This window comes from Drosophila mojavensis, unplaced genomic scaffold, assembly GCF_018153725.1.
Source record: "Drosophila mojavensis isolate 15081-1352.22 unplaced genomic scaffold, ASM1815372v1 contig_16, whole genome shotgun sequence".
NCBI lineage: Eukaryota > Metazoa > Arthropoda > Insecta > Diptera > Drosophilidae > Drosophila > Drosophila mojavensis.
This window is the reverse complement of record NW_025318693.1, coordinates 10,445,541-10,458,766: the sequence shown is the minus strand read 5'-3', so window position 1 is coordinate 10,458,766 and position 13,226 is coordinate 10,445,541. Positions and strand designations below refer to the sequence as shown.

At 38.7% G+C, this 13,226-nt stretch overlaps 1 protein-coding gene across 1 annotated transcript; it reads left to right on the top strand.

Annotated features, from left to right (window-relative positions):
- Positions 1 to 1,198: 1,198 nt before the first annotated feature.
- LOC6572796 (uricase) lies at positions 1,199 to 2,448 on the top strand. Its single transcript, XM_001998866.3, has 2 exons — positions 1,199 to 1,752; positions 1,814 to 2,448. Exons 1-2 carry the CDS (start codon positions 1,230 to 1,232, stop codon positions 2,296 to 2,298), a joined length of 1,008 nt encoding a protein of 335 aa, XP_001998902.1. The 5' UTR covers positions 1,199 to 1,229; the 3' UTR covers positions 2,299 to 2,448.
- The last annotated feature ends 10,778 nt before the right edge of the window (positions 2,449 to 13,226 follow it).

Genomic DNA, 13,226 nt, shown 5'->3' with positions numbered 1-13,226 from the left:
GAAAACAAATAAAAGTAAATAAAGGGCAAAGAGAAGTAGACAGTGATTGGGCATCTGTAAAAACATTCCCCATTTTTGGTGGGGCAATGGCTCGAAATTGTCTGAAAATTAGCTTGAAGGGTGCATAAAATTATGGAAATGAAAATGGGCAAAATGTGGGGGCGTGGCAATGGCGGCTAGCATGTGCTATTTATAGTAAGTCGTATGGGTAGCATATGCCCGTTGAAAATTTAATTGATTTGACTATAATGGACGCTGTGCTCAGAGATGCGCAATGGGTCGTATGCGTGATATGGAGTAGAAATTATTGCGACAATGCTTTGCTCTTGCTAAAAGGATATTAAAACTGTCACTGTAATGCTGCACTATAAATGGATGAATATATACATAGAGCATATAGGAAGACGTGAGTTGGGCTGTCCATATTCGACGGATCCCTCTGCCATACGCCGTATAGGCTCAAGGTGGCCACTTGATAGACATCCCACTGAATAATGATGTCAATAAATCTATGTGGACTAAATAAAATAATTGTTATAGTCAACATAAGAAACCTGTTTTTATTTGATTAAAAAAAGGCAGTCTTGTAGGGTTGTCAGATGGGTCCATGGAAAATATTAATATTGAATTGTTTTGATTTCACCTAAAACATATCTGGAAATATCAATAGACTTCAAGCTTGAGACCTCGATAATATAATATTTATATTCATGTGAGCGTATTTATAAATAATTAATATATTATAAGTATAAAAATAGTTTTCAACTTTGCTCGCCCAACTTTCCCACAAATTCTTTGGACATAGTTGAGCTGTACCTTAATTTGTAGAACCAAAAGTTCTGCTGCACATGTTTTTTAATATATATATTACTATATATTTTTGTAATCATTCTAATTAGTAGTCTGGGTAGGAGCATAATTGTCAGCAATATGTTTTTAGCTGTCTCAGCATAAATGTTGCTTCAATGTGCGTGTGCGTCATATTTGTGAAAGGAAAAAAATAAATAAAAATTCACAAAGTGGAACTGCCAAAACATATCCAATAAAATACTTTATCTATAGCTTAAGCTATTATCAATAAGACACTGTGCATGAAACGAAAGTGAGATTCTCGGGATTTGCGTCAGATGTTGTAATTTTGATGGAGATTAGATTGCGGCCGACATATAAATAGTCTCAGCTGGAGCTGAGTGGAGCATTCATTGAATATCTGTTGAACAAACCTCAATATGCTTGCAACTCCTTTGCGCCATCTGGCCAGCCTGAAGCTACCCACCACGGTGGTAAAGGACCAGTCCCAGCTGTACGAGATTACCAACAAGGGCTACGGCAAGGATGCCGTCAAAGTGATGCACATCAATCGCAAGGGGCGAGTGCACAGCATCCAGGAGTTGGAGGTGGGCACACATCTGAAACTCTACAGCAGTAAGGACTATATGCAGGGCAATAACTCGGATGTGGTGGCCACCGATTCGCAGAAGAATACAGTCTACCTGCTGGCCAAGAAGCATGGCATCGAGAGTCCCGAAAAGTTCGCTCTGCTCCTGGCCAGTCATTTTCTGAAAACCTATCCTCACGTGGAGCAGGCTCACGTGCATGTCGAGGCGTATCCATGGCAGCGCATGGAACAGGAACACTGTCAAGTGAAGGACGGCGATTCACAGTCGAATTGCAGACGCCAGCTACACAACCACGCCTTCATCTTTACGCCCACGGCGATGCATTACTGCGATGTGATTATGTCCCAAAATGGTAGGCACACTAGACACACCCAAAGCGAAGATGAGCTCCTCTAAAATACTCTTTATCCCAGATCCCAAGCCAACTGTCATGAGTGGCATCAAGGACCTGCGCGTCCTGAAGACGACCCAATCTTCATTCGTGAACTTCGTGGACGACGAGTTCCGCACGCTGGCAGATCAGCACGATCGCATCTTCAGCACCGTCGTGGAATGCTCCTGGGAGTACTCAGAGACGCAGTCCGTCGACTTTCTGCGCGCCTGGCAGACGGTCAAGGACATTGTGCTGAGGAACTTTGCCGGCGATCCCAGCGTGGGCATCCCCTCGCCCTCGGTCCAGCACACGCTGTATCTCAGCGAGAAACAGGTGCTGGACGTACTGCCGCAAGTGTCTGTGATCTCGATGACCATGCCCAACAAGCACTACTTCAACTTCGACACGAAACCCTTTCAAAAGCTGGTGCCAGGCGAGAACAACGAGGTCTTCATACCGATCGACAAGCCCCATGGCACCATCTATGCTCAGCTCTCGCGCAAGGACCTCAAAAGTCATCTGTAAAGGAAATGTGAATTTGGCTCAAATACCGAAGAATGTGCTACTGTGAATTTATCCTCTACATTGTATATATCTTCTTCTATTTCTTTATGTATATCTTGTATAACTGTTAACCGAGAAGCTATTAAATTTAGTCACCTGCCATCGCTGTAATTGAATTTATGCAAATATTATACATGGACTATCAGATAATTCGAAATGGTAAGGGCCTCAGTTTTTTTTTTTTTTTTTTTTTTTTTTTTTTAAGGAGATAGAATTATTTCTGACTTATCGCGATTTTCAATCATGCAGGGTACAAGTTATCGAGACTCGACTATATATATGTATATTCTTTCTCAAACCACAAAGTCCATAAATGAATATCAATATGTGAACTGAGTTTCGATTTCAAAATATAAAGTCTTTGAAATTGTATAAGAAGAGGCAGCAAAATTATGACTTTTTACTGAAATTGAATTTAATATAATTAAATTGAATTTATCGATATAATTTAAATAAACTAATAGCCACATCAATCCCTTCTTCTCTTTTGTTCAACTGCCGGAGGTTATTGTCTGACTCTCAATAGAGATTGAGCAGGTAAAGTTGTCAGTCGACGAGGCATTGAGTAAATAAGAAAGGAAGAGCTGAAGAAATGTAGAGTCTTAATACATATATAATCATTCTCAGTATCCTGTATCGGAATAACTCAATGTCTCTAAATCTTTTTACGAAAATACAAAAAATATTTATACAAAATAAAATAAAATTATAAAAATAAAAATAAAAAGTTTTCTAAGTATACATATTTTTATTAATTATATTATTTATATTTTATATATAAACAGATGCACATATTATTTACTTAAAATGAGTCCTGATTCCATTGACTAAAGTACAGATTTTATATCCCAAGTTCATTGACCCCATCTACTAGAAGAGAATTGAGTTGTTGCCAAGCTCTCATATAATGTTTTATCCCAATTCATAAATTAAAAATGTTATTTGAAAGTGTTTGTAAAACATAAACTCCTTTTATTATGTTTATTGCCAGAAATATAATTTCTTTAAAATGATTGCTAAGCGTGTGCATTAAGTAAATAAAAGCTTACAGGGCATTCAACTCAAAAGCATACGAATACTCGCCTACAAAATACCCTATATAATTGTGTTTGAAATTTTCAAATAAACTGTCTTTAGATTCAGTTTAAATATTTTTAATCTCAGTTGAGAGATGAGTTGAGTACTTTATTACTTTACTTAGTACCTTATCTACCCCTTGGCCATAAGCCAAACAACATTTTTTTCTCTTCCTATCTCTACTACTACTACTAAACTAACAAATACAGAAGTCCGGGCTCGTATTACCGTGCATTACTCACGGAGCGGTTTCCCAAGACATATTTCGCCCGAGTTGTTGAGAAATTATAAATTGCCCAGCAGCTGGAAACTGATAAGGTTAAGCCTGTGAGTAACACCTCGTATTTCGTTTGGTTCTCAGAACTTTCACTTGGCATTGAAATCTCGTTTGTTTGTTCTGTGAAATTAAAGACGACTTTGATTTTGCTTTGATTGAATGCATAAATTGAAAAGAAAAGATTTCAGGTATTTTACCTGATTTTTTATTTTTATTTTATATATTTATTTATTTATTTTTTTGATTCAGTGAAAAGTTTGCGCCTCGCATTTTACCATAAATCTCCTAGGGGTCTGTCGGAGCAGCATATGTAGTGCGAGCGCCAGTACAAATCATATAAAAATGCAAATGTTGAGCTCACAATTTCGCTTCGATCTTTCGTTTAGGGACATATAAAAGCCAGCAGTAAATTTCAAAAGTCAACTTCATGACCCGGAAAATTGCGAAATAAGCCGAAACCTACCCTTCATTGTGGGGCCAGCGGGTTAGTGGAGTGCCGAGGCGGGCAGCTACCTGACCCACTGCCACTAGTTTCCATTGACTACATATACATGAACATACGCATATACACACATACCCATGCATACGTTTATTTGAAATTCATCAAATTTTCATCATCATTGGTCGGGCCCAGGAAGTGCTGTCCAATCAGCAAAGGCAATCAACACTATTATTGTATCTAATCAAGGCACAGCCACAGAATTTGCAACTGTCGATTAGTTGGGTCCACTTGCACTCTGTACAGTGAACACTCCCCCACACGTTGATATCTCCATTACGGATGTCAGCCACAAAACGAGCATCACGTAATCATTGGCATTTGTGTGAATGTGTGATTGAAGCTTGAGAATCTTTTCGAAATGAACTAAGGAGTTATTCTCTCTTTGATTGTATATTGTATATTTGGATTTATCAACAAATATAAGCATAACCATAAACTGATGTGTTTATAGAGATTTTATGACTTATTTTATATTATTTATGAATTTGAAATTGAATTTTAAGAAAAGCAAAAAAAAAAAAAAACTGGTTTTCTATTCGCGTTGTTTATTTAGTAGAGAGCTGAATGAAATACAAATTTGAAGGGGAATTTTTTGATGAGCTGAAATATTATAATTTAATATGTGTATTATTAATATTAATGTTTATATACATCGGATATTAAACCCATTTAATTTTAGACAGTAAGGCTACGATTTTTTTCAAAATGTAATTTTTTAATATTTGTTTTGAATTTAAAATATTCAAATGGATATTTTAAATTGAATTGAGAGTGGGTTTTGTGTGTCTAAAAAAATCTTTGGCCTAGATTGCCTTTATTTAAATATGTATAGAAATTTAATACAAAATTTAATTTAATACAAAATATGCAAAGGAATATTTTTACTTAACTAAAATGGGTGTCCATTATATATATTTTGATTTTATATATCATAAATTTTCGTTTTGTAATACTATATACATTTTATTATATAATATGTATATTACATTATATATATTATAATTATATAAATTTATCATCAACTTATTTGTATAGTATTTTATGCTACTATTTTTTTTTTATTGGTCACAAATCTAAGGTGAAATATTCTTAATCAAATTAGTTTAAATTTTAGCGCTTAATAACTCACTCGCTTAGAGTCTAGCCCCATCTGTTTCGCTTCACTTCCCATCAGATGCTCTCGGACCATATAGATAACTTTTATGTTTTATGAATATGCTGGTATGCTTCTGTTGTTTATGAAAACAAGTTCCAAGCCCATTAAGAAATATATATAAATACGCCTGCGCAGGCAATGTTTATCAATTGTCTGTCGGCAGTCTACATACCCTTTTAAAACTCTCTTGATCTTATCAGTGTTATAATAATACTTATGAGAGGTTATACAAAATAATATGCATAATATTTATTCGGTGCTACTCAAACATATTTTACTTGTGTTATTATTCTATGTAAATGTAATAGCAAAATGTTTTTAAAAACTTGACAGAGAGTGGGCACAACTTTGCTGTTGTTAGCTTTCATATTCAAGACTTTTTCATTTTCCATTTTCCATTTGCAATTGCTGTCTGTTGCTGCTGCGAGTGGCCACAGTTTACTTACAAATAGCCAAGACATCTCTTCAGAGCCAGCTACGAGTGCTGTATATATAATCAGTGTTTACTTTCTATCTGGGCCAGGAGTTCGCATAAAACTTGGAAGTTAGTTAATGTGCCTTACCTTCGAGTTGATCTATGTAACGGAACTCAAGGGTCACACAAAACTACACTCAGGCAAAGTTCTGGGACAGGTTTAGTTGTTAGTTTGTTTATGCGCTGGCACACTGCCTGCTGGCAGTAAATTCCACTTGAAGGTCCAAGCATTGGCCAAGGCAGCTCAGCTGGCAGACGTTGGCAGTACAGTGAACACGTGTATCATCCAGAGGCACATTTTAGCTATCGTTCATATGTTAATGTTTGTGCATTAGGCTAGAAAGGTGGAGCCTCTTTAGTTGCCTCTAATTAAAAGCCGCAAACGAACCCATACACACACACACACACGCACACAGGTTGTATGTTGTACAATTTAACACTGTCACGCATCGTTTCGTGTGGGCTTTTGTGCTTCGACCTTTTTGGCCAAAAGGTAAGGCTAATCACTGAAGGATCCAGGCATTAACTTAACGACTGCGCACATAGCCCTCAGCCTACAGTGTCGTCCCCTCCACAATAGTTACAATTAGACTAATGAAAACCGCATCGGAGCTCTGTAATTTGATGTCTAGCTTTCGGAGAGTCTGAGACATCTCACCCCACTCCCTCTCCCCTCGTTTTTTTGGGGCCATTTGTTTATTCTCTGTCGGAGTTTGGCCTTTGCCAATTAAAATAAATTATTATACAATTTACTCAGAAAAGCCAATGCCTGACGAGAACTTAACACAATTACGCACAGATTTATAGCGTTTTTCGACAGCAACAATAACAAATGCAAAGAAAAAAGAGAAAAAGGAAAAGAGAAAACATTTTCCACGGCAATGGCCACAAATTCCGCTGTTGCTCTTGCCTCCTGGGACAGGCAAATTGTGAAATGCGAAATGCGAAATATAATGAAATGCTTTCAGCAATCGATGACAGACAGACGGACAGACGGACAGACACAGACAGACAGACAAGCAGACACATACACAGACTGATAGACAAACGATTGTCTGTCTCCTGTGCTGTCTGCCATTTGCGAAATGCATTGCATTTGGCTTTCAAATATTTTTCCATACCCTGTGCACACAGAGCTGAAATAAATGTAATATTGTAGAGGCATACCTGATGTAGACCGAATATTGAGCAAAGCCCGATAAACTCGTCAAAACATCAATATTTTCGCGAGTAGGTTCATTTATCTCATTTTATCTGTCTCCCTGTGTAGGCCAATCGAAGTGGGTTGAGTCTTTCATTTAGTGTTGACGAATTTATCGATAACTTTTGCTTTTATATATTGAATTTCTAATTTAATTTATGGTGGTCGTTTAAGTACGCTTTCAGTTAAATTAATTTGATTGATTGACTCCAATTTTGTTATTTTATAATTGAATTTTAGGTGCTTGAGAATTCGCTTTCTAATAAATAAATGAAAGCCTTGTTAAACTCAATTTATTTTAATTTTTATAATTGATTTTGATTGAGTTATATTTTAATTTTTATAATGGAAAAGCTTTTTTTGGCTAGGCTTTCTATTTATGTCTATGTCTATTTATGTCTAAAAATAGTTTACTTTAATTTTTAAGAATTTTTTCTCATTTGCGAAAATGTTTATTTGTTTATGTATATACTCGTACACCTATATATTATAATTTTTTCTGTAGACTATAGGGTATTTACCAATCTAGCTATGCTTATGTCTTAGTCGAGCACTTCGTCTTCTCTTTTGCTGCTTAAAACATTTTAAAACATTTTGTACTCATTGCCTGCGACAATGATGCCCATTTTGATGGATTAAAAGTTAAATAGCTCTCGCAGACACCCCGGGGAGTACGAAAACTCGAGACAATGGCCCAGACGCACGCCCGTTGCTTGATTTTCATGCGAAAAAAAAGGAAAGAAAAAAAAAATAAGTTGACCCAGCAAATTTTGTTGAAAACTCAACTCGTTGGCCATTAAAGGTCAAGTTGAAAGAAAGAGAAGCGGCTGTCACAATCAGGCGAAAAATTAAATTAGAATTTTTCAACATAAATAAATAGTATATGTACATACATATATATGTAGCATATTGCTAAAGCATTGGGTCAATATTTAAATATATATGTATGCCACTGCTAGCACATGTTACTCAGCAGCGTGCAGAGTTTGCTTTGGGATTGTTTGGCTCTTTGCGAACCTCAATTGCCTGTGGATGCGTGTCTGCTCAACTTTTTAGGGGCGGGGCTCAGTGGCCATGGCTAATGTACGCTGTGCAATGACTTTTGGCCATGGCCAACGGCCATGCTGCAGTGGCTCAGAGTTGGCATTGTTCTCGAGTGTGTGCGTATGCGGGCAGCCATTGACTGTGGCGCCGGCCAGTTTTAATTGGATAACACGAGCTGCGTTGACTGGCGGCTAATTGCTGAGCATTAGGCTGCACATTGGGCCGGCGGCGGCAGCGCCAGCGTCTCGCCTGGCCCTGACAGCTGGCCCTGTCATTAGCCAGCAGCAGCAGCAGCAGCAGCAGCAGCAACACAGCTGCTCTCGGACAATATGCAAACATTTTTAAGAGTTTAAAGCTATGCGCGCTGACTGCAAAGTTTAAGCGCTGTCAACGCCGCAGCCCAACTCGGCAAAGTGACAAAAACTTTTGCGGTGATAAGCGTCAAGTTGCGCTGCTGACTCCCAGAGTCGCTCGCTGTTATGCCCATAACTGTAGGGTCTATCCTACATACAAGCATGCAACAGTATTCGTTTTTTTTTTTTTTTTTTTTAATACCCTGCAGACATGGGAATCGAAAGGGTGTATAAGAATTGTTGTGAGATTGCAGATAGAGAGAAAGAGTCTTAAATATCAAGTGGAGAAATCGAATAAATAAATACCTAACTATTGTATAAGAGTATAGATTGATCGATATACATATATCGATACATTTACCTTATAGATTACTAACTTCAGTAGTAAATAATGCTCTTGAATATTGAATGAAGTTTTGTGCAATAATGCATGTAAATAATCGATGGATTTACTTTAGATGTTATCGACTATTATTGTGTAAAAATACCTATCGAAAAGTTTATCTTATAATGACGTTTTTCTTCTTTATTTGTATTATTCGATAAGGAAATAAATATGGGTATATATTGAAATGTAAGAAGTAAATCGATAAATATCGATAAAGCGATTAACGATAAACATTGATTTAACACCGCACACATGAGACTTTAGAAAGCATTAGACTTTATAAGCTTCTGCTGTCGAATGATGTATTCATACTCACAAGTCCCACATAGCAGTATTTATTAAATGGTTATCGATAAATTTCGATACAACATAACAAGCTTTTGAACACATTTTAAATCTCGCTTATCATACTTGTTTGTAGCTTATTCACAAACTTCTAGGCAGTAGAGCCCTTTCTTCACAGCCATACATCCAGGGCATATCTTAGTCGATTATCATGCTGCTTGATTATTCCTTTGTTGCCATACTTTGTTTCTTTTACTTTTATTTTAGCTTCCGCATTTGAGCCAACTTGTTACTCAACTAGTACTTACAAGGATGCGACTCGCCGTCATTGTCAACGTCATAGTTTTGCCAGCTACTCTCTCGCTCGCTCCCTCTCTCTCTCTCTCTCTCTCTCTGTCATACTCACTCTGTCTGTCTGCCTCTAACCATTGGCATGTCGACGGCCCCTCGTTGCTGGCTTTTGCATCTGTTTTTGTCGTCATATCAGTTTTCGTCTGAATAGACACGTTATCTATACACAATATGGCTTAAAGTGAGCCGGCTGGCCGCACTAAGGTGTCAGCTCTGTGCCCAGAAATGCGAGCTAAGCGCTGAGAGTTGTGAGCTCCAACTTGCTCGGTGTATGTAGGTGTGTGAGTGTGTGTGTGTTGGTGTGAGTGTATATATATCAGACTTTGCATGTTTTGAATGATATACTCAGCCGCAGCTCGTTAGCCGAGTGTGCGAGTGTGTGTGTGTGTGTAAGTGTGTGAGTGTGTGGCATGCATTGTGGCACAATTCTTTTGTATTTTCTTGCTCAGACGTACATTGTGTCGACACAATCTATTGCATTTCTTCGGCTCCTGCGACTCCCAGGGCCACGGGCTCCTGCTGCTGCCTGGGGCTTTCGTTTTTTTCTTTTTGTGTGCCATTTGAGGCATCAACTTTTGCTCGCTTGCCTTTTGCCACAGCAATTATCAAGCAGCAAGTTTATAGACTCTTGCGGCTGCTCGTTAGCCACATTTGTTTGCATGAGCCGAGGCAAATCTAAATTAAAGCACTTAACACCTGTATAACGCAATTTAATTGAAATTGCACAGCCCCACTCGACTTGAGCAATTTATTATTGCCAAATGGCAGCAACAACAGCTTCGACTATAAATTTGATTTGCAGTTGCTGGCAATTGGAGAGAATTGCTGCAGCTCACAGTTCAAGTTGCAAGTTGCAAGTTGCAAGTTGCAAGTTGCAAGTTTGCAGTCTCATTGGGCACTTGGCACTGCACTCACACAGAGGCATAAATAATGCATTTCTGATAAATTAAACAATATATAGTGGAGCAGCCATTAGTTATGCATAATGTATACGCCATGTGCGCCAGACTTTAACACCCGCAGAGGATGCGGCAGAGGACGGGACGGACGACAAGCGACAATTGCAACGCCAGAAAAGCGGAAACGGAAACGTGCACAGTGCATGGCAGTTGCCCAAATGCCACAGCACAGTGCAGGAGGCAGAATAAACTGGCTGTCAATGGCTGCTTTTTGATCTATTAGAAACAAAAAAAACGAAAACTTTAAAGATGTTCGGCAGCCAGTTGAGGCAGTGGTTGCTCGTCATGGAACTGCAAATCAAATAGTCTCGTATACAAAGTATAATGCCTGCTATCGCACTTAACTGATCTAATTACAGTTGGCAGCAGCTCCGCCTCCGCTTTAGCCGAGCGCTTCATAACCGAGCCAGACAATGGCTCGTCATTAGAGGTAGCCAGCATAGGAAACCGCCCCTGGTGGTTCGGTGGCGCAATGCAAACACAACTGTAATTATGTAATGCATAAAGGCCACATTTACCGTTGCGCCAGCCAGCCATCTGCCATACGGTCCATCCGCTGCCCCCGGCCTTCCCTCGCCTACTCGGTCCACTTGCAAAATGTCGACAGATGCTATAATTGAAATGAAAATTACTGCAGCTGCCAAAGTCAAAATGTTGCAGTTGACAGCAGCTAAGCTGTCGCTTCCCATGGAAGTGGGCGTGGCATTGGCTATGGCAAATGGTCTGATGAATGCGACAAGATGTTGCATGATATTGCTGCGAGCCCCTGCTCTCCTCCCAGATGCAGCAGCAGCAGCAGCCGAGCAGCCGAGGCGGGACAACTTTGACTGTAATTACGCATACGTCACGTTGCCAAACTGCATAACTTGGGCAAAAATGGCTGTCAAAGCTCATGTAATTTTCGACTTAAAAATTGCCAAACATACTCACACACACACACACACATGGACCTTCACACACACACACACACTCTTCAGTTCTGGTAAAGCAATTTGCCTGCGCTTTGTTGTGCAGCCAGCGGAAGATTTTAATGACGTTTGCTGCTGTTCTTGCTCCTGCTCCTGCTCCTGCTGCTGTTGCTGCAGCTCGTGTTGCTGCTGCTGTTGATAGTGCAGAGGAGCTCTCTTAATTTTCTAATTGACTGCTTAAATTTTAAGTTAAAATTGCCAAAACTACTTGGAAGTCTGATTAGAGTTGCTTAAGCATTTGCTATAAAGGGGCATATAAAAAAAAAATAATTATAGACGATTACAGAAAATATACAGCTTATTAAATTTGTCTCATATATAGCAGTATATAAACTCATTCATATCTATAAAAGTATTTTCATTCATGACAAAAATTTTCATTTTTGTTTTAAAGTCTTGGCAACTTTATTATTATCGCTCAAGTTGTGGAGCCCACCTGAAAGCAGCAGGCGAGCAAACTTAAAGATAAACCAATTTGCATTCTTTATGAAAACTTTTAGCTGAGCATATGGCTGGCCACGCTTACTAGCGTGTGGTTGCTCTTGTGGGTGGGGAGGTGGTGGAGCGGTTGCATGATTGGTGTTATGGCTTAAGTTCCGATAAATTTAATGGAATTTAAAAGTCGTCAATCAGCAGAGCTGTAGCAGAGCTGAAGCCGTAGCCGCAGCCTGGGCAAGTGCTCATTTTTAATGCATTTCATATACAGGCACACACATTTTACACCTCACACACACACACACATACATGCGCACATTTAAGCTGCAACAATGAAAGCGAAAAAAAAAAGCCTCGCAGGACGCAGCCTTCGCCGAGAGACTTTGCACTGGCCGCCAGCAAGGATTTCATAGCATTCCTATAATTAATGATAAATATCGCACGGGGAGCACATGCCGTTCCATTGCCGTCAGACAGCAGACGGATCGAGTCGCCGCCAAAAGGATTCACACTGGAATGACAAATGGTGGACGCCACCGGCCGCATATTAATTGTTAACCGCGAATGCCATTCGCAAGAATTAACGACTAATTACACAGCCTGTTAACAGCTGCCCAGTTGAAGGTAACTCAATTTGATTCTCTTAAGCCGAAAGCAAAAGTTCATTGAGTAAATATTGTCTACAAATCAATATGATTTGACTCGATTATATAGATATCAATTTTGGATTAAAAGTTGTATGAAGTCATAGTATATGTATGTATTTGAAATGTATATGTCATCATATACATATCATACATAAACTCTGCATAAAAGCAATGTAAGTTTTCAGATTGATTAAAATGAATAAAATAGGCTGAATATTTATTGGAAAATGTGATTTCAGTCTTGATATTTCTGAAGAATATAATAGGATATTATCTGGGCTTAAGGGTAATTTATTAAATTGAATCGCGATTGTCTCTGATCTCTCCTCTCTAATATCTCTCTCCATCTCTCTCCCTCTGTCTCTCAGCAAAGGACATAACTATCTTTGTTTAGTTCCTTCTTGGTTCCTTCCTTTATGTCTTTTGGATCAACTGGCATTACCCTTCTCTTTCTCTTTTGATCACTATCTCTTTCATACTAACAATCTGCCTTACAACATATCACTCTTACTCATCTCCATCTTCCACCTTGTTGATTAATATCTCTCTCTTCTCAACGCTCGTCCTACCTCTCTGATTATTAGCTAGTTCGACCTGTTTATTATGCATATCTCTCTTCCTCTCTCTCTCTCTCTCTCTCTGTCATTGCCTTACTCTCTCTATCTCTCACGCACACACTCTGTGTCTCTTGTGACTCTCCCTGTCTTGTTCTGTATTTCCCTCACTGAATCTCCCTCAAGGTAAAACTCTAAACCTTAATCCGATAGACAA

Bases quoted from the DNA above. Each gene is read 5' to 3' on its own strand.
- LOC6572796 (XM_001998866.3), top strand. From the start codon at position 1,230: ATGCTTGCAACTCCTTTGCGCCATCTGGCCAGCCTGAAGCTACCCACC. The intron at 1,753-1,813 runs GTAGGCACACTA...TCTTTATCCCAG, and splicing joins TGTGATTATGTCCCAAAATG to ATCCCAAGCCAACTGTCATG.